Raw genomic sequence first — 19,511 nt, 5'->3', positions numbered from 1 at the left:
CAGCTTTAAGAATCCAATATTACCTTCACTCTGCTGGAGACTGCAGTCCTCTGGGAAGGTGAAAGGGCTAATCCTACTCTACAGAAGACTCCAGCTAAATCAGAGGCCTGACTATCTCTAACACCCATAGCTTATTGCGGGTTAGAACTGCTCCAAAGTAAAACGTATAATTAAGTCCTGTTGAGTTAACATGTGGAAGGCCTTTCCTAACCACAGATCTCCTAATAGATGAAATGAATCTCCATTACAAAAATATGTCATCAATGTAGGACAGGTGCAAAGGCACTCTGTGAATATGGAAACAAGAGTCTTCCCCTCCCACATGGGAGGAAAATTCAGTTTCAGCTCAGCTAGGGATTTAGTCTTACTGAAGACGCGGGAGAAGTTCTCCAGCTGAGCAGCTTTCCCCAACGTGGAAGGGACCATAGCAAGGACACCTGAGTTCTCCAACAGACGTTCAACGCCAAGGGATTCACAGGTGGGTGCACCTGTGTGGAAGTAAAGCTGTTGCTTATTCTGGGAGCCGAATCCGAGGCGGAGGGAGGTGGGCGCGGGGCTATTTAAGCGTTGGCGGAGGGCAGGCTGGGTCGCTGCACATCAGCTCCTCCTTCTCGCGTTTCTCCTGCTGTCCTAATCCCGCCTTGGCCATGAGGGAGATCGTGCTCACGCAGATCGGGCAGTGCGGGAACCAGATCGGCGCCAAGGTTGGCAGCGGGGGCTTTGAGGGCCCAGCCCGGGCCTGCCGGGTGGCCGGGGAAGATGTTGGCAGTGGCGGGAGCGGTGCCCCTGCATTGCAGCCCCTGGGCTCCCTGCCAGGGAAGCGGTGGAACCGGGCGGCTGGTGAGGCGGCCGGGGTGGACCCCAGGGTCACGGCGGCCTAGGGATGGGGGTGCGGATGGGGGTGGGGGTGGGAGAGCGGCTGGGGCGCTTTCCTGACTCAGCCCTGGCCTGTCTGGCCTCTCCCGTCTCTTGTAGTTCTGGGAGGTGATCTCTGATGAACATGCCATCAACTCCGCTGGCACCTACCACGGGGACAGCCACCTGCAGCTGGAGCGCATCAACGTGTACTACAACGAGGCCAGCGGTGAGACCCCCGTCCTTCCCCCACCGCCCTCCTGGGAACGCGGCTCTCCCCTCGCTCATGCCCTCCTGCCCCACTCAGGTGGCAGATATGTGCCCCGCGCTGTGCTCGTGGATCTGGAGCCAGGCACCATGGACTCTGTGCGCTCGGGGCCCTTTGGGCAGGTCTTCAGGCCAGACAACTTCATCTTCGGTGAGCTGCAGGCGAGGACTGGGGTGCGGCTCCTTAGCCAGGGCAGCTCAAAATCCAGGAGTGCGCCAAGGTCATCCTGTGGGAACTGGGGAGCTAGGGCCCCTGAACACCCTCCTATCCTCCGAGTCGAGTCGCTCAATCCGCCTCTCCTAAACGGGCTTCGGGAGGAAGGCCCGGGTGTCTCCTCAAGGTGAGGAGTTACTGATGTAAACTCCCTGGAAGGACCTGAGCTGGGGCCGTGGCTACTGCCTTTCCTGAGAATGGGCAGGAGCCACTTGCAGCGAGGTCTGTTAACCCGTCTCAGGTTTGACTCCTGACTTAATTCCTAACAGGGGAAGCTGCTGTCCTGTAACTCTGGGGGAGGGGGTTTCATCTGCTCCACCTGCAGGGCGAACGGTGCTCTCACCTCACGTGTGACACTTGGCCCTTTCTGCATTATGGTGGTGACCACTGATGACCGTATACCTGGCCATCGAGTGACCGGCTGTACTGTCTTACAGGTCAGTGTGGGGCCGGAAACAACTGGGCCAAGGGACACTACACAGAAGGCGCGGAGCTGATGGAGTCAGTGATGGACGTTGTCAGAAAGGAGGCTGAGAGCTGTGACTGCCTGCAGGGTTTCCAGCTGACCCACTCCCTGGGTGGGGGGACTGGGTCTGGGATGGGTACCCTTCTGCTCAGTAAGATCCGGGAGGAGTACCCAGACAGGATCATAAACACATTCAGCATCCTGCCCTCGCCCAAGGTGTCAGACACCGTGGTGGAGCCCTACAATGCCACCCTCTCAGTCCACCAGCTCATAGAAAACGCAGATGAGACCTTTTGCATAGATAACGAAGCGCTGTATGACATATGTTCCAAGACCCTAAAACTGCCCACACCCACCTATGGTGACCTGAACCACCTGGTGTGTGCTACCATGAGTGGGGTCACCACGTGCCTGCGCTTCCCAGGCCAGCTGAATGCTGACCTGCGGAAGCTGGCCGTGAACATGGTCCCGTTTCCCCGGCTGCATTTCTTCATGCCTGGCTTTGCCCCACTGACCAGCCGGGGCAGCCAGCAGTACCGGGCCTTGACTGTGGCTGAGCTTACCCAGCAGATGTTTGATGCTAAGAACATGATGGCTGCCTGTGACCCCCGTCACGGCCGCTACCTAACGGCGGCTGCCATTTTCAGGGGTCGCATGCCCATGAGGGAGGTGGATGAACAAATGTTCAACATTCAAGATAAGAACAGCAGCTACTTTGCTGACTGGCTCCCCAACAACGTAAAAACTGCCGTCTGTGACATCCCACCCCGGGGCCTGAAAATGTCGGCCACCTTCATTGGGAACAACACAGCCATCCAGGAACTCTTCAAGCGTGTCTCAGAGCAGTTTACAGCAATGTTCAGGCGCAAGGCCTTCCTCCACTGGTACACGGGCGAGGGCATGGATGAGATGGAATTCACCGAGGCCGAGAGCAACATGAACGACCTGGTGTCTGAATATCAGCAATATCAGGATGCCACGGCCGAGGAGGAGGAGGATGAGGAGTATGCCGAGGAGGAGGTGGCCTAGAACTCTCCTTTTCTAGGTAAAGGGGGGAAGCGGTGTGGATTCTTTACTGTGTTCTGACAGCCATGTGTTACTATGCGCTTGTTAATTTGTGTCTTCACATCTGCTGCGTTTTAAAGCATTTTTACAGTATGCGGTTTTGACTAATAAAGTATTCTCACAGCATCTGGTTTCACCTCCATCTTCTTTCTATGGGCCCTCCGGCTACTGCTGCCAGATGCACACAGTTGTCCTGCAAGGCGGAAGCTGTCTGGGTTCATCACATGCCCAGGAACAAGCATTCCAGTGGCTCCAGGAGGGCTCGGCATGGGCTGTGGACATGGCAGGCAGGCTTCACACGAACTTGGGGATGCCCTGGGCCTTGGGCAGTGACGTGGTGGAAAACCTGTTCCTGAAGGCAAGCCTTGGCTTATCCCATATACCAAACTTCTAGGGGACCAGCTGGCCATGTTTCTGGAACGTTAAAAGGGGTCAGTGACCCTGGTGGACAATGTCCCCAGAGTCCCATCTTGGGGTAGGAATGTGGTCAGACAGCTGGTTCTGAACCAGTAATGAAGGGTGGGCAAGTGGGACCCCAGCCACTCCATCACCGTGACGGCCTGGGTGTGTTTGTGTGGCCTCATTCTCTTAACGAGGTGGGCATGGGATATCTGGCAGGGACTAGGCAGGAATCAAGCCCAGTGTCTGCTAACATGCACTGAACCCCTATGTAGAAGAGGATTAGGTCCTGGGGGCCGTAGATGCGGTTGCTGGGCCTGTGTGCGCAGGGCAGTCCCTCCAAAGGCACAGATGGGGTTTCTGAACAGGACCTGGGGAGACAGGCAGGTGCTCACAAATGCTGCTTCCCCCAACTGGCAACCAGTGACAAAAACACCTGAGTGGAGGTCTGACCTGTCCCAGTCTGGAGGGCTGATGCTCTCTGGAAAGGTGGCTAATGCGTACTGTCTGCTCTCTCCCTGTCCCCCACTCCAAAACTTCAGGGCAAAAATAATCCAAGATTGTCAGGATGAGCCTAGTGAGGGTGGCACCTTTGGGGACAGACCCTTCAGCCTGGCAGAGTCTCCTCCCCAGGCTTCTTGGGGAGCCTGGACTGCAAAGCCTGTTTTGGGGAAGCTGTCAAATGAGAGATGTGTGAGCTGGGTGCTGGGACGCATGCATGGACAGTGTTCTTCTCCCTGGCTCTTGTAGAACTTGTCCATGGCATGTGTGATGGTCTGTTGGTAATCCCCAGCCCCACCCCCATCCCCATCACATGGATAAGATGAAGCCAGCATAGCCTGGGGCTGGGCAGATGAACAGGCGCTACCCCAGGTCCCCTGGGAATGCCCATCTACCTCCTACGTGTCAGGGAAAATAGGTGAGGCCCCTTCTTGTTCTCTGAATGTTGTCAATGGTCTATTGCAGCCAAATGGGAACAGGCAGGCAGGAAAGTGTCTCATCTTGAAAGAAGTGGCTCCTGGAAGCAGCTGGGAGGTGGGAGAGGTCCCCCATACTCGCCCATACTCGCCCATACTCCCCCAACCTGTTCTAGGAGCAGGAAAAGGGGCCTCTGTGACAGCCCTCCTCAGTGGCTCTCACTCTCTAAGGGGTGTCCTTGCCCAACCCAGGTGCACACCCATCTGAGATGGTCTTGCATGGACCTGGTTAGGAAGGTTCAGCTGCAGCAACCACTGGACCCTGCCCACACCTGGTGTCTCCACTCACGCGTGGGGCTAGCTGTTCGTCCCTCCTGTAGTGGTACAGCCAGACTGGCAGAGGGGGCAAGTCACCACTGCAGTTCCCACTTGGGTCTGAGGGGGGGGTCAGGCTTGGTGCCCATGTATTTCCCAATTACCTGGTTCCATCTGGGGGCTTCATGGACAGGAATGGTGCTTTTCCAGGCCTCTTTTCCACATGCCAGCTACAGGCCCAGATTTCCCAAGTTTCTGGAGCCCCTCTTCCAGCCTGGCAAGCAAGGCGTGTTGTAGGGGAAAGACATCAAGCCTACAGGCAGCACAACAAGTCTGGGTATATTCTCTCAACCTGGAGGCCCCTGGTTGTTTACCTCTTTGGGTGAGAGTCGGCTTAAGATCTCAACATTCTTGTAGGACTTCAGAACTGTACAGACAGGGGCCCAGGAGGGAACAGGGGCTGGGACTGGCAGCTAACCAGAGTGGTGGGGGTTGTAGGGCTCAGTTTGGTCTTGCAGGGAATTCAGGGAGGCTTGGATTTGCTGAAGCTCTAGACGAGCTTGGGCTTGGATACAGAAACAGCATAGAGCAGGGGCCCTTCTGCACACTGGACTCTGAGTAGTTGCACCCTGGTGCATCCATAGGTGTTCCCCACCTGGAACACAGCTGTGGATAGAAGCCGGGAGAGCTGTGGAGGGAAGAGGAGGAGGAGGAGGAGGGAGTCTCAGGGCAGCCCCAGCATCCAGGCAGGGCCTCTGCAAGTTAGATGCAGATCCAGCCTGTTGGCCACTTAGCAGCTGCTCGGTCGGCTGCAGATCACCTGACCTCTGTTCACCAGTAAATGGGGGTTGCAGCAGCACTTACCTTCTGGGACTCCTGCAGCTTGAAGGGGCAGCACACACCACGTGCTGAGAAAGCACCTAACTCAGGTAAGCTTCTCCAAGAGCACCACATCAGATTAACACCCAACCTGTACAGGACACCATCAAATCTTCCCACCCCTCATTCCAACAGAAGAAAAGGGAGTCTCTGTCCTAGGGGAGCAAGCACAGGCCTATCTATGCAGTGGGCATATGGCCCAGGTGGGGGAAAGGCCCTTGGATACGTGCTGGTTTCACCAACCATGTGTGGATTGGGTTTGGCCTGGACCCCTGTACCCCAGGAGGCCGGCAGCCCCCTGCATGGGAGAGGACTGGGAGGTGGGTGGGAGGGCTGAGCTTTGAGGGAAGCCATTATTTGGCCTCATGGGAAGTGGTGCAGGTGGTGGTTGGTGGCTCAGTTTTGCAGGACCTGGGTGATCACCCAAGGAGTGAAAATTGCCTTTTTATGAGAAACTGCCAAAATTGATGCAAGCTCATCAGTTGAAAAGGTGAGTAATGCTGACAGTTGGCTTCACCTGCCCCTTCCCCACAAGTTACGCGCTGCTAATGCCCTGGTGAGGCTCACTGGGTCTGAGAGGTCGGAGGCTGCGAGTATCGCTGCTGAAGGCTGTGGTGGACCCGGCTGGATCGCGGATTCTGGGCTAGATCGCAGATTTGGGATCGCGGGTTGGGGTTTGGATCGGGGATTTGGGGCTGCATCGGGGATTTGGGGCAGGGTGGGGGGCCGTGAAAAGGTGCCGTCATCTTACAGGGAGTTGCCCCGGCTGAGGAGCCGGTGGTTGGGTGTCTGAGAAGATTACAGGCGCACGCCACCACGCCCAGCTAATTTTTGTATTTTTAGTAGAGACGGGGTTTCACCGTGTTGGCCAGGCTGGTCTCAAACTCCTGACCTCGTGATCCGCCCGCCTTGGCCTCCCAAAGTGCTGGGATTACAGGCATGAGCCACCGCACCGGCCTTATCACTACTATTATGGGTTTTTTTGTTGTTGTTTTTTGTTTTTTTCTTTTTGAGATGGAGTCTCGCTCTGTCGCCCAGGCTGGAGTGCAGTGGTGCCATCTCGGCTCACTGCAAGCTCCGCCTCCCGGGTTCACGCCATTCTCCTGCCTCAGCCTCCAAAGTAGCTGGGACTACAGGCGCCCGCCACCACGCCCGGCTAATTTTTTGTATTTTTAGTAGAGACAGGGTTTCACCGTGTTAACCAGGATGGTCTGGATCTCCTGACCTCGTGATCCGCCCGCCTCGGCCTCCCAGAGTGCTGGGATTACAGGCGTGAGCCACCGCGCCCGGCAAACTCTTCTATTCTTTATTGGGTGTAACCCAGGAGGTCAACAAATTATTTTTCTTTTCTTTTTTGTTTTTTTTTTCTTTTTTTTTTTTTCGAGATGGAGGCTCACTCTTGCCCCGCCTCTGCACTCCAGCCTGGGTGACAAGAGTAAGAAATTTGTTATAAACATTGTTCTGTTACCTTTCCTTGCAGGCTTGGGGACCCTCTGGAGACAATGAAACTATCACCTCATGTTCTTCTCCAGTTTTAGGGCATAGATTCTCTGGAACCACTGAAAAGTGACTTCCTGGTTGTGGAACTTAAATACTGACTTAACCGTAACTAAATGGTTACTTACAGAAACGGAGCTGTCCCTCAGTGACTCCTGCCTTAGGTGCCTTTCTCATTTACCAGGACAGGTTATTTGTCGCATCCTTCTGGTCCATCACAGTCTCAACTTGTCCTGTTTTCTCAGAAAACGTATTTTTTTCCTTCTTATTCTTCCATAACAAACCTTATCTCTCACCCACCCTACCCTCAATTTGCACTCACTAGCCCCCTGCTGTTCACCCTCAGGTCTCAGGATGACATGCACATTTCAGGAAGCAGTCTACAACTTGATGTTCATGTTCAAGACAGTGGACTCAACTTGGAGCACCATAGCATATATTTCACACAAGTGGAACACCTAGATTTTAAAAACTCTGATCAATTCCGTCATCTGATCCTCGGGCACGCTGGCAGGCAGGCAGCAGCGGGGCCCTCAGATGACAGAGACCCCTCACAGTCTCAGGAAACATGACTTTATGGTGCTCTGACAGAAACTCATGCATTGATATCTAAGTAAACTTCAATGTCCCCAGCGTTTCTCAAAGGTAAATGCTCCTTCGTGGATGAATCTGTGATGGACAAAACTGCATCATCTAGAAGATGGGGCAACACAGACATTTAAACAAACTGTCACCTTTAAAGAGGAATCATCCTGAATGCAAGACAATGATGGCAGAGGGGAGGACTGAGGGCACCTGTAAGTCCTCCAGAGTGTGGATCCCTGCTCTTCCTGCTCTTGCTTGGAGATCGCTTCTAAGAACTGGTGGAGGGTTTTGGTTCTCAACTTCTTTTGTTTGTTTGTTTGAGACAGAGTCTCGCTCTCTTGCCCAGGCTGGAGTGCAGTGGCGCGATCTCGGCTCACTGCAAGCTCTGCCTCCCAGGTTCACGCCATTCTCCTGCCTCAGCCTCCTGAGTAGCTGGGACTACAGGCGCCACCACCACGCCTGGCTAATTTTTGTATTTTCAGTAGAGACGGGGTTTCACCATGTTAGCCAGGATGGTCTCCATCTTCTGACCTCGTGATCCACCCACCTCGGCCTCCCAAAGTGCTGGGATTACAGGCGTGAGCCACCGTGCCTGGCCTTGGTTGTCAACTTCTACATCAACTCTTGCTGTGAATTCCTCTGCTGAATCTAGAATCTCTAAAGAAAAAAAAGTTTATTTTTTTAGTTCAGAGACCAGAAAGTTATTAATGGTAAATGGCATCAGCAGTCCAACACAATGCCCTTAGGGGCAACAAAAAAATTGAGGCAAAAAGATTTTTTAAAGAATTAAAAAAGGAGACTAGAAATGAGTAGAGGAGCAGAAAAAGCAAGAGCACATCCAACTGGTAAATGAGATAAGATCAATTTAGAGAAAATATCCCAAAATGTCTTCAGTGGTACTTGCTGGGGTCATGTACATTTACGTAGGTTTGACCCAAAACAGCAGGCTATCTGCCTCACTGTCAAAACAACACACTTGAGAAATTAGTCAAAGCGTTCACATTTACTGACACAGGAAATAAGTCTCAAATTTGTAGTTTATTTGTCTATAGAGTAAAGCAATTCCTGCAAAATGTTAAACATAATACCTGAAGAGCCAATGCTTCTTTGCACTCTGGAAAAGAACTGAAATTATAAGAAATTAATGTAGGTTAGTCTTAAGATTAAAATTTGAAAGAAAAGCAGTTTGGAAAAACTTACCTTTTTTTTTTTTTTTTTATGGAAAGCCCATCCTCTCCTACCTGTCCCTCATAACTGGCAGGTGTCACCTGGTTGGCCGCAGAAGGGCCTGCCAGCCGAGGGACCACATCAGTGTAAGAAGCAGGTTCCACAGGAGCTCAGCCAGGATCCTTGGAAAACGTCGGATCTTGCCAGGCCATGGTGCTCTGTTCAGAAAGAGAAGATGCAGTTTCAGTAAAACAAAGAGTGTAATGTGAAATTTGTTAACAAAAATTATTGGCCAGGCATGGTGGCTCACGCCTGTAATCCCACCGCTGGAAGGCCGAGGCGGGCGGATCACAAGATCAGGAGATCGAGACCAACCTGGCTAACACGGTGAAACCCCGTCTCTACTAAAAATACAAAAAATTAGCCAGGCCTGCTGGCACGCACCTGTAGTCTCAGCTACTCGGGAGGCTGAGGCAGGAGAATCACTTGAACCTGGGAGGTGGCGGCTGCAGTGAGCTGAGATCGTGCCACTGCACTACAGCCTGGGTGACTGAGCAAGACTCTGTATCCAAAAAAACACACAAAAAAGTAACAGTAATGATAAAGACATCTGAGCAGCAAACATACATAGTTACACATTACAAAACAATATTTTCAGTGTCATGTTTATATAATACTGCATTCTATGTTTCTGATCCAACACGGGAGCCTGCTGAGGCCTGGGGGATTTAACAATTGCTAAATATGTAAAGGCTTTAGGTAGTATGTTAATTTGTACTCACAAGCTGGCCTCCAGCAGGACTTCCTACCCCACAGACATAGCTCTGCACCCTTTCTGACCTGGAGATTGGGTGCTCCTGAAGGCCTGGAGAGAACAAGGCCCAGAGCACCAACTGGCCATCAAGTGGACGGGTTGTTGTTGGAGGTGTTGCTAAATGCCCACTCATCAGTCAAGCTTGCTGGGATAAAGCTGTGGGTACATCACACTGAATCAAGGCCGCACCACTGGAGGCCCCCTTCTGTCTCAGAAGCCAGAAAAACAGTGGGTTTGCAAGCCCGTGGAAGATCTAAAGTCTTTTTTAGTTTGGTTGGTTGTTTTGTTTTTGCAAAAAAGGTAAGTAAATTAAAAATGTACACCATTATTTGTCCTGTTTGTCTTTTGGGGACCCTTGCTTGCTTGACAAGGTAACTCCTTTTTTTTTATTCTTTTTTTTTTTTTTGAGACGGAGTTTCACCATCTCGGCTCACGGCAACCTCTGCCTCCCGGGTTCAAGCGATTCTCCTGCCTCAGCCTCCCCAGTAGCTGGGATTACAGGCATGTGCCACCATGCCTAGCTAATTTTGTATTTTTAGTAGGATGGGGTTTTCTCCATGTTGGTCAGGCTGGTCTTGAACTCCCAACCTCAGGTGATCTGTCCGCCTTGGCTTCCCAAAGTGTTGGGATTACAGTGATGAGCCACCGCTCCTGGCCAAGAAAACTCTAGCAAGGATTTCCCAATGTAGTGCTCCTTCTGCTAACTTATCCCACTGCTGGATTTGTCACCCTGGACCTCCTATAGTGCATGATCACTCTGACACTGTACTTGCTACTTATACAAGCCTGCCCCTTACACAATAGATCCCCAAAAGCCTCGTTCTCAAATCACCTATATAGTTTGTTTGATAACCTCATGCTCAAGGGACTCATGGCTCTTTATTACTCAGTCCCTCATTAGACACCATGTGCAAGCAAGTCATAAAGGTCCACAGGCTTTTACAAGTACCTTCTACTGGCCGAATAGCCTCCCTAAGTTCACCACCTATTGCAAGACCTCAAGCGTGATGGCTTTTTCAGAACCACCGTCTTTCTTTAGATTATCTCTGTAATAAATGCTTCAACTCCTTGTTAAAGGGCACAATAGTATGTCAGCAAAGACGTCTCCTTTCCTTAAGGCTGAGAAAAAGGAACAACCTGCCAGTGCAGAGGAAGAGGATCAACTCCCTCACAAGGATCCCTGGTTCAAAAATCTAACTTCTATCTTGCCTAAAATTGCCACTGCAAACCATTAGGAGCAGGCACTGTCCTGGAGATACATATATGTGTGTGTGTGTATATATATAAAATATATATGTGTGTATATATGTATGTGTATATATATGGGCAAAAACCATATATTTTTGTTTGTGGGAATAATGAAAAACCCTGGGCTGGTGATTGTTTAAAAGGTTGGACAGCAGGAGGATGTTTGTTAGGATTCATCCTTTTATGACCTCATTTTCTCCCTTTGGCTGAGAAATTAATAGATACGGTCCTTGAGAAGCCTGCCATACATTTTAACATGCATGTGTTAAAAATAGATTTTGTTTGTGTGAAAAATGAACACCAATAAAACTGATAGTTGTCTTCTGATGATAAAGGTAGTATGTGTTCCTGAAAATTTAGAATAAAATGTATATATCATAGGAGAATTCTACCACCCATATAAAACCTTTGTTAACTTTTTGAGGTACTTCTAGTCGTTAAAAAAAACATGTTTGTGTACAAACTTTTTTAGTTACAGCCCTACTTTATAAATTTTGTCATTAAACTTTTTGAAATATTTCATTTTTATTATTTAAATATAATTGAAGTAACAATTCTGTGGTTAAACATTTAAGCATTTTTGTACTTTGTTTATATTGTAAAGAACTTCACACTGAACAACCTTGAAATAATTCCCGGATCACATTTTTTATTTTCATAAGATGGATTCATGGCCGGGCGCGGTGGCTCACGTCTGTAATCCCAGCACTTTGGGAGGCCGAGGCGGGTGGATCACAAGGTCAGGAGATCGAGACCATCCTGGCTAACACAGCGAAACCCCGTCTCTACTAAAAATACAAACAAATTAGCCGGGCGTGGTGGCGGGCGCCTGTAGTCCCAGCTACTCAGGATGCTGAGGCAGGAGAATGGCGTGAACCTGGGAGGCAGAGCTTGCAGTGAGCCGAGATCGCACCACTGCACTCCAGCCTGGATGACAGTGCGAGACTCCATCTCAAAAAAAACAACAACATGGATTCATACATGTTAGCACTGAGTCATTTTTATGGATTGTAGTTGGCACGTGGCTTTTCAGAAGGGAGTTCTTATTTGTGCGCCTGTGGGTTAGTCCATCTCAGTACTTCTGTCTGCATTCAGTGCTATCTATAAAGACTTTTTTTTTTGCCACTTTGAAAAGTGGTTTCTTCTTAACGTTTGTAACGAGCATGTCTTCAATTGCTTGTAAGTGAACATATTTATTGAAGGTATATTGGATGTGGCATTTCTTTGGTGAATTGCTTGTGTCCTTTGCCTATTTTTCGATTGACTTTTGGAAGAAAACTGGGCTGTTCTCTTGGAAAATGTCCCTCATTCTGGGTCATTGTTTCCTGGAAGTGTCATTTAACATGTTCTTGCTCTGTTTCCCCAGATTCCTACAAACTGCACATTAGGATGGAGAGCTTGATTAGATTCAGGCTAAACATTTTTGGCAGGTATGCATGTGTGTGTTTCTAGAAGTTTGCTTAGAGGTAGTCTTAGATAACATTTTCAGCTGCTTCTATGACCATTGGTTGAGGTTTTCTGTGGTACTGGTTGTGGTATTGTGCTTGTTTTCTTTTTGTTTTTGTTTTTGTTTGAGACAGGGTCTCACTCCGTCACCCAGGCTGGAGTGCAGCGGCATGATCTCGCCTCACTGAAACCTCTGCCTCCCGGGTTCAAAGGATTCTCCTGCCTCAGACTCCTGAGTAGCTGGGATTACAGGCGTCTGCCACCGCGCCCCGCTAATTTTTTTGTATTTTTAGTAGACAGGGTTTCACCATCTTGGACAGGCTGGTCTTGAACTCCTGACCTCGTGATCCACCCACCTCAGCCTCCCAAAGTGCTGGAATGACAGGCGGGAGCCACTGCGCCCGGCCCGGAAGCTATAAATCTTGCAGTCCTCAGTTATGTGACTCTGGGGCAGTCGGTAACTTACAGAAAACCTGCTAAGCGACAGCAATCAGTGCTTAATTATTCCTATTCTTTAGCAAAGTCCAAGCCCCTGCCATAATACTAACCTTGTCATGTGAATGCAGCCCGAATCTCTGGATGGGGTGGAGGGGGTTCGTTTCCCTTGCCTCCAAGTTTAACTATAAACTAAATCCCTCTCATAGTTATTTTGGCCTCTGTGCTAGAACAACCAAGAGAAAAATACCAAAACAGCCTATGAGGTTAGAAGCCAGGTGGGCCAGTCTGTGGGGAAAAGAAAGAGATCAGACTGTTACTGTGTCTATGTAGAAAGAAGTAGACATAAGAGACTCCATTTTGTTCTGTACTAAGAAAAATTCTTCTGCCTTGAGCTGCTGTTAATCTGTAACCCTAGCCCCAACCCCGTGCTCTCTGAAACATGCGCTGTGTCCACTCAGGGTTAAATGGATTAAGGGCGGTGCAGGATGTGCTTTGTTAAACAGATGCTTGAAGGCAGCATGCTCGTTGAGAGTCATCACCACTCCCTAATCTCAAGTACCCAGGGACACAATACACTGCGGAAGCCCACAGGGACCTCTGCTGAGGAAAGCCAGGTATTGTCCAAGATTTCTCCCCATGTGATAGTCTGAAATATGGCCTCGTGGGAAGGGAAAGACCTGACTGTCCCCTAGCCCGACACCCGTAAAGGGTCTGTGTCGAGGAGGATTAGTAAAAGAGGAAGGCCTCTTTGCATTTGAGATAAGAGGAAGGCTTCTGTCTCCTGCTCGTACCTGGGCAATGGAATGTCTCGGTGTAAAACCCGATTGTATGCTCCATCTACTGAGATAGGAGAAAACCACCTTAGGGCTGGAGGTGGGACATGCTGGCAGCAATACTGCTCTTTAAGGCATTGAGATGTTTGTGTATATGAACATCAAAAGCACAGCACTTTTTTCTTTACCTTGTTTATGATGCAGAGACCTTTGTTCACATGTTTTCCTGCTGACCCTCTCCCCACTATTACCCTATTGTCCTGCCACATCCCCCTCTCCGAGAAACACCCAATAATGATCAATAAATACTGAGGGAACTCAGAGACTGGTGCTGGCGCAGGTCCTCGGTATGCTGAGCGCCGGTCCCCTGGGCCCACTTTTCTTTCTCTACGCTTTGTCTCTGTGTGTTTCTTTTCTCAAGTCTCTCGTTCCACCCGACGAGAAACGCCCACAAGTGTGGAGGGACAGGCCACCCCTTCACCAGTCGTGGTAGGTTTCACTCATTGTTCATAATTTGGCAAAGGTGGTTTTGTTCTTTTGGGGGCTTATGTAATTCAGCTGGGCACTGTCTCGTAGATTCCAGAAGTCCCAGCTGGACACAGTGAATGTGACCAATGGGTCTGCATCAGGCCTGGTTGTAGGTTTGTGGCAGGTTTGACTATTACAGACTCTGGGAATATTGGTAGTTCTTTATCTGCTCTGCTCGAAATGTGATATCTCCACAGAAAGACACAAATCATACATTTGCAGCTGAAATGAATTTTCAAAGCGTACAGTCAGAACAGGAGATGGATGGAGCATCCCCAGAAATCCTGAGTCCACTGTACTCATTCTCCACCCCCACGTAACCACGGTCTTGCCTTCTCTGGCCCTGGAGTAGCTTTGTCTGTTGTGAGCATCAGAGAATGGAATCGTACAGTCTGATGCTCTTACGCCAGGCTTAATTCACTTCACGTCTATGAGATGCATCCATGACATAGCATGTAGTAAGTTCATTCTCACTTTGATGTAAATATTCCATCATGTAAATAGGCCAAATGTGCTTATGTGTTCTCTGGTTGATGGGAGGGCTGTTTCCAGTTTGGAACTATTAGGAACAGCACCTTGATCACCTGTATCCATCTTTTGGTGAACATAAGCATGCATTTCTTGCCTCTGGGCATAGGGTTTAGGGTGGAGTCACTGGGTCTGAGGCATATGTCTGTTTTGTTTTCAGTATGTATTACTTATTATTGTTTAAACCTTGAAATTAAACTTTCTGGCGCGCTGGTCATTTCACTTGGGCAGGCTGGACTGGCCCACACCGGGGAGGGGCCTACCATGAGATGGGGCTGAGAGCAGGGGGCTGTAACCTGGGCCTTGGGAGTCAACCCCAGCTGTCTCCTGACCTTCCCCCATCCTGGTCCCCCGTCTCCTGTCCTCAGGGAAGGTACCGATGCAGGGAACTCAGGAGCAGGGTGTTTTGATCTTCACTCTGATTAGGGGAAGAACTTGAGCTCAGTCTCCTTCTCCCACCACCTGCCTGGCCTGAAATTCCCACAAACCTAGGAGCCCTTTGGAGTTGAAGATGATGCATGCAGGGGCCCTCTCTCCTACTGCAGCCAGAGATTGGATGGACAGAGGGGCCAGGCCACTCCACCTCGTGTCCTCTCCCTGGTGCATGGGCCGGGAAGAGTGAAGGGGCTGTGTGCTTAAGGCCTAGCGCTGCAGAGGCTCCGAGAAAACCAGCTCCAGCCCCCGCTCCTCTCAGCCTCATCTAATTTACGGCCAGGCAGGGCAGGGGTTCTGTCTCTCGGGGCCGAGACCCTGGGAGCCTGCAGGACCCTGCCCGCAATGCACTGCAGCTCACTCCCTCTAGCCCTCTTCCGTGTTTTCCCAGGCCAGGACCAACAGTGCCTTCCCCCGAGTTAGTCTCAGTGAGCTACTGCCAAGAGCAATTCAGTGCACGGCCACACTTCTCCCTAACCTAGAGCCCACTCCTCCTCTGCCAGCAGCATTGCCCCGGGCCTCCTCCCCGTTACAGACTGTGGAGAGGAGGAGCCTAGAGAACCCTAGCTGAGGCTGTCAAACCCTTGGCGTGGGCAGCTGGCAGGTTGACCCCTGACCCCGGCTTTTTGCCTTGAGGGGAGGCTGTGTGGTTCCTTGGCTGGTGTGACAGTGCAGGGCAAGGAGAAGGTGAGAAGACGCAGGGAGGCACCGTGGGCCGCAGTCACACTTCTGCTGCACCCACATCTGTGAGCTTCTCCACAAAGAGGAGAAAGAAGACAAGGCCAGGGTTGGGCCTTCCCCTTGGCTTTTTTTTTTTTTTTTTTTTGAGATGGAGTCTCTCTGTCGCCCAGGCTGGAGTGCAGTGGCGCCATCTCGGCTCGCTGCCAGCTCTACCTCCTGGGTTCATGCCATTCTCCTGCCTCAGCCTCCCAAGTAGCTGGGACTACAGGCGCCTGCCACCAAACCCAGCTAATTTTTTGTATTTTTAGTAGAGACGGGGTTTCACCGTGTTAGCCAGGATGGTCTCAATCTCCTGACCTCGTGATCTGCCCGCCTCGGTCTCCTAAAGTGCTGGGATTACAGTCATAAGCCACTGTGCCTGGCCAGGATTTTTTTTTTAAGATTGCATGTTGTTCTGTTGCCCAGGCCGAGGGCAGTGGCACGATCACTGCTTACTGCAGCCTTGACCTCCTGGGCTCAAATGATCCTCCCAATTCAGCCTCCCAAGTAGCTGGAACTACAGGCGCACACCATCACACGCAGGTAATTTTTAACTTTTTAAATTTATTTTTATTATTTTTGAGATGGAGTCTCACTCTGTTGCCCAGGCTGGAGTGCAGCAGCATGATCTTGGCTCACTGCAACCTCCACCTCCTAGGTTCACGCAATTCTTCTTCCTCAGCCTCGCAAGTAGCTGGGATTACAGGCACCTGCCGCCATGCCTGGCTAATTTTTGTATTTTTAGTAGTGACGGGGTTTCACCATGTTGGCCAGGCTGGTCTCGAACTCCTGACCTCAAGTGATCCACCCGCCTCAGCCTCCAAAATTGCTGGGATTACAGGCATGAGCCACCGCACCCAGCCAATTTTTTTTTTTTTTTTTTTTTTTTTTTTTTTTTTTTTGTAGAGATGGGGTCTTACGACGTTGCCCAGGCTGGTCTCAAACACCTGGCTCAAACAATCCTCCCATCTTGGCCTCTTAAAGCACTGGGATTACAGGAGTGAGGCACCACACCTGGCCAAGAATTTCCTTAAAGCCTATGAAGTGGTGAGCCTTTCATTTCATGTGGAAGGTTCTGGTGGCTGCAGGATGGCCCGAAATGAGAGAGCAAGTGATCCTTTAGAGAAATGGTTTCCTTTCATCCAGTCTGAAGCTGATGGGGGTGAAATCTGGAGTGGCAGAAGTAAGGCTGGAAAGGAGGAGCTGGATTGGAGGAGAAACATCAGCAGGACTTGGCTGAAATGTGTTGGGTTTGTTCATTCGTTTATTTACTCAGCAGATACACAGGGAGTGCTCGCTGTGTGCTTGGCACTGTGGTCAAGGAACTGAGTATGCAACAAAGAAGAGAACACATACAGCCCTTGCTCTGTGCCACTCACAGTTTGGCGCAGGTCCGGAGAGGAAGAGGAGGGCTCCAAGGTGTGCTCAAGGTTCCACTGGGACAGTGGTGTCCTCCCCAAACCAATGACCAATTAGTGAGGGGTGCAGTCATGCCCGTGGGCCTTCAACAGCATTTTACTGAAATAAAACAGAAAATATCAAGAGTGCTTTGGATGTCATAAGGGAAAGAACACTGCAGAAATTTTCTTTCTGTTATATATGTGCAGGTCTGTATTGGATCAGTATGTGCAATGTACTTCTTATTGAAGGGCAGGTAAAGAAAGAAAAAAAACCTTGTATGGGGCTGAGCGTAGTGGCTCACATCTGTAATTCCCGCACTTTGTAAGGCTGAGGCAGGACTGCTTAAACCAGGAGTTCAAGACTAGCCCGGGCAACATAGCGGGACCTCATCTCTACAAAAAAATAAAATAAAAATTAGCCAGATGTGGTAATGCACACCTGTAGTCCCAGCTACTTGGGAGGCTGAGGCAGGATGATCACTTGAGCCCAGGGGTCAAGGGTGCAATGAGCCATGATCATAACACTGCATTTGGCCTGGGCAACAGAGCAAGACCCTCTCTCAAAAAAAAAAAAAAAAATCTAAAAGAGAATGGGTAAATCAGGCATAGTGGTGCATGCCTGTAGTCCCAGCTACTCCACAGGCTGAGGCGGGAGGATCACTTGAGTCCAGGAGTTTGAGGTGGTAGGGTGCAATAATCGTGACTATAAATAGCCATGGCACTTTAGCCTGGGCAACATGACGAAACCCTGTCTCTATAAAAAAAATAAAGAAATTAGCCTGGAGTGGTGGTGCATGCCTGTGTTCCCAGCTATTCCAGAAGCTGAAGTGGGAGGATTGCTTGAGCCCAGGAGGTGGAGATTGCTGTGGGCCCAGATCGTGCCACTGCAGGGGGCTACAGGAGTCTAAAAGGGAGGGGACACAATTTCCCCAAATCTCCAATGTTGAGGAGTTCTGCCTACACTCCTTGCCCCAGGAGGCCCCCAGCACCAAGGCCAAGAGGGTGTCTTGGCCCTCAGCACTGGGGTAGAACATCTGTACACAGAACCAGGCCACAGGAGAAGGCATACACAGAAGCCCATGAGCACCAGCCCCTCTGAGCTGCGTCCAGCCCCCATCTCCATCCTCTGTTCTCTGGGACTACAAATCCAGGCCTGACCTGGTTCTATCCCTACCTGCAGAGACAGAAGACAGAAGGAGACAACCCCTGAGAAGACTTTCCCCAGGGCCTGATTCCCCCTCGCACTGTAAGATCTCTCAGCCCGCACTTTGGGAGGCCGAGGTGGGCGGATCACGAGGTCAGGAAATGGAGACCATCCTGGCTAACAGGGTGAAACCCCGTTTCTACTAAAAATACAAAAAAAAAAAAAAAAAAATTAGCCGGGCGTGGTGGTGGGCGCCTGTAGCTCCAGCTACTTGGGAGGCTGAGGCAGGCGAATGGCGTGAACCTGGGAGGCGGAGCTTGCAGTGAGCCGAGATCGCGCCACTGCACTGCATCCTGGGCAACAGCCAGACTCCATCTCAAAAACAAAACAAAACAAAACAAAAAAACACCTCTCAGCCCTGGATCAGGTCCCCTCTCCAGGAAAGGTGACAGCGTGGGGTCTAAATGACACTGCCCTAGGGCCCCGCTGGGGTGGAAAACAGACCCAGACAGCGCCCCCAGCCCTCCCTCCCCAGGGAGGAATGAAGGGCGTAACAGACAGCGGAGGACACCGGCACAGGAAGGAGGGGCCAGCCGCTCTCAAACTAAGTCTAAACCACGGCGGTGAGGAAGTGTGGCCCCAAATCCAGCCCCCTCACGGCCGAGCTCACAGAGCTCAGGGCTGGAACTCGGAACCCCTGGCCCGACGCAGGCGGCAGCACCGAAGGGAACTTGAGCCCCGGCCCCCTCAGGGGACCCACGGCCGGGGCGCAGCTTTGCTGGCAGACGCCGCAATACTGCGCAGCCGCGGCCCCGCAAGCAGAAACAGGGCTGGGTCTGAGGCCTGCGTGGAGCTGGGGCCCGACGGCTCCCGGAAGGCAGCGGGGGGCACTGGGCGCCCCGGATCCGAGCCTCCCGGGCGGCAGGCCCTCCCAGCTGTGCGGCGCCCGGATCCCCACCAAGGCACCCCAAGCGCGGACGGCGGGACGGGCGACAGCACCAGGGTGGTGTTCCAGGCTTCCCCACCGCCGCGGACCAACTCGGCCCCGGCCCGGGCGGGGCTTCCGGAGAGATTTATCCCCCTTCCCTCTAACCTTCCTGGGGCTCCGGCTCAGGCTGGACAACGGCTCGGAGACCCAGTCCCCCTCGAGTGTTGACCCCCCTCATCCAGAACCAGGCAACCCACCAAACCACCTCTCCCAAGCCGGGCCTCTTCCCGGCGTCCGCCGCTGACCTGATCAGAGCCGCTCTGCCGGCCCGAGGGAGCTGAGAAGGGGCTTGGGAATGGGGTCTTGAGGAGGGGCTGGCCGGAATGTGCTGCACTAGCCCAGCTGGAGCGGGCGGCGCGGGCGCGCCTGTGCGCCAGCCCACCCAACTCCCGGCCCGCGCGGCCCCCGGCACACCATAGAGACGTG

The 19,511-nt window shown here is 51.4% G+C and overlaps 1 protein-coding gene and 1 long non-coding RNA gene across 8 annotated transcripts in view; one reads left to right on the top strand and one right to left on the bottom strand.

Moving 5' to 3' along the window:
* Positions 1-2,993, top strand: part of TUBB8 (tubulin beta 8 class VIII) — a 29,901-nt gene extending 26,908 nt beyond the window's left edge. For 2 of the 4 annotated variants that reach the window (XM_055092340.2, XM_063607223.1), the window contains 4 exons: positions 340-478; positions 976-1,084; positions 1,163-1,273; positions 1,774-2,993. In XM_055092340.2, the coding sequence (XP_054948315.1) occupies positions 1,213-1,273; positions 1,774-2,831 (1,119 nt within the window). In that variant the 5' untranslated portion in view covers positions 340-478; positions 976-1,084; positions 1,163-1,212 and the 3' untranslated portion in view covers positions 2,832-2,993. Of the gene's footprint in view, positions 1-329; positions 705-975; positions 1,085-1,162; positions 1,274-1,773 lie in introns of all 4 variants that reach the window. The other 2 variants (XM_063607222.1, XM_063607221.1) reach the window with 2 other exon arrangements.
* On the bottom strand, positions 2,094-19,469 carry LOC117974469 (uncharacterized). Of its 4 annotated transcripts, XR_010113145.1 has the most exons (7): positions 19,331-19,469; positions 16,933-17,071; positions 9,071-9,188; positions 8,548-8,844; positions 4,163-8,116; positions 3,720-3,941; positions 2,094-3,637 (listed from the first exon to the last, which is right to left on the bottom strand). It is a non-coding gene; the product is annotated as an uncharacterized LOC117974469 (long non-coding RNA). The 4 variants fall into 4 exon arrangements; XR_010113143.1 differs by having other exon boundaries at positions 2,960-8,116; positions 8,548-8,584; positions 8,660-8,844; XR_004664476.3 differs by having other exon boundaries at positions 2,960-8,116; positions 8,660-8,844.
* Positions 19,470-19,511: the final 42 nt, after the last annotated feature.

This window comes from Pan paniscus, chromosome 8 (assembly GCF_029289425.2).
Source record: "Pan paniscus chromosome 8, NHGRI_mPanPan1-v2.0_pri, whole genome shotgun sequence".
Taxonomy (NCBI): Eukaryota; Metazoa; Chordata; class Mammalia; order Primates; family Hominidae; genus Pan; species Pan paniscus.
This window is presented reverse-complemented; position numbering and strand designations above follow the sequence as displayed.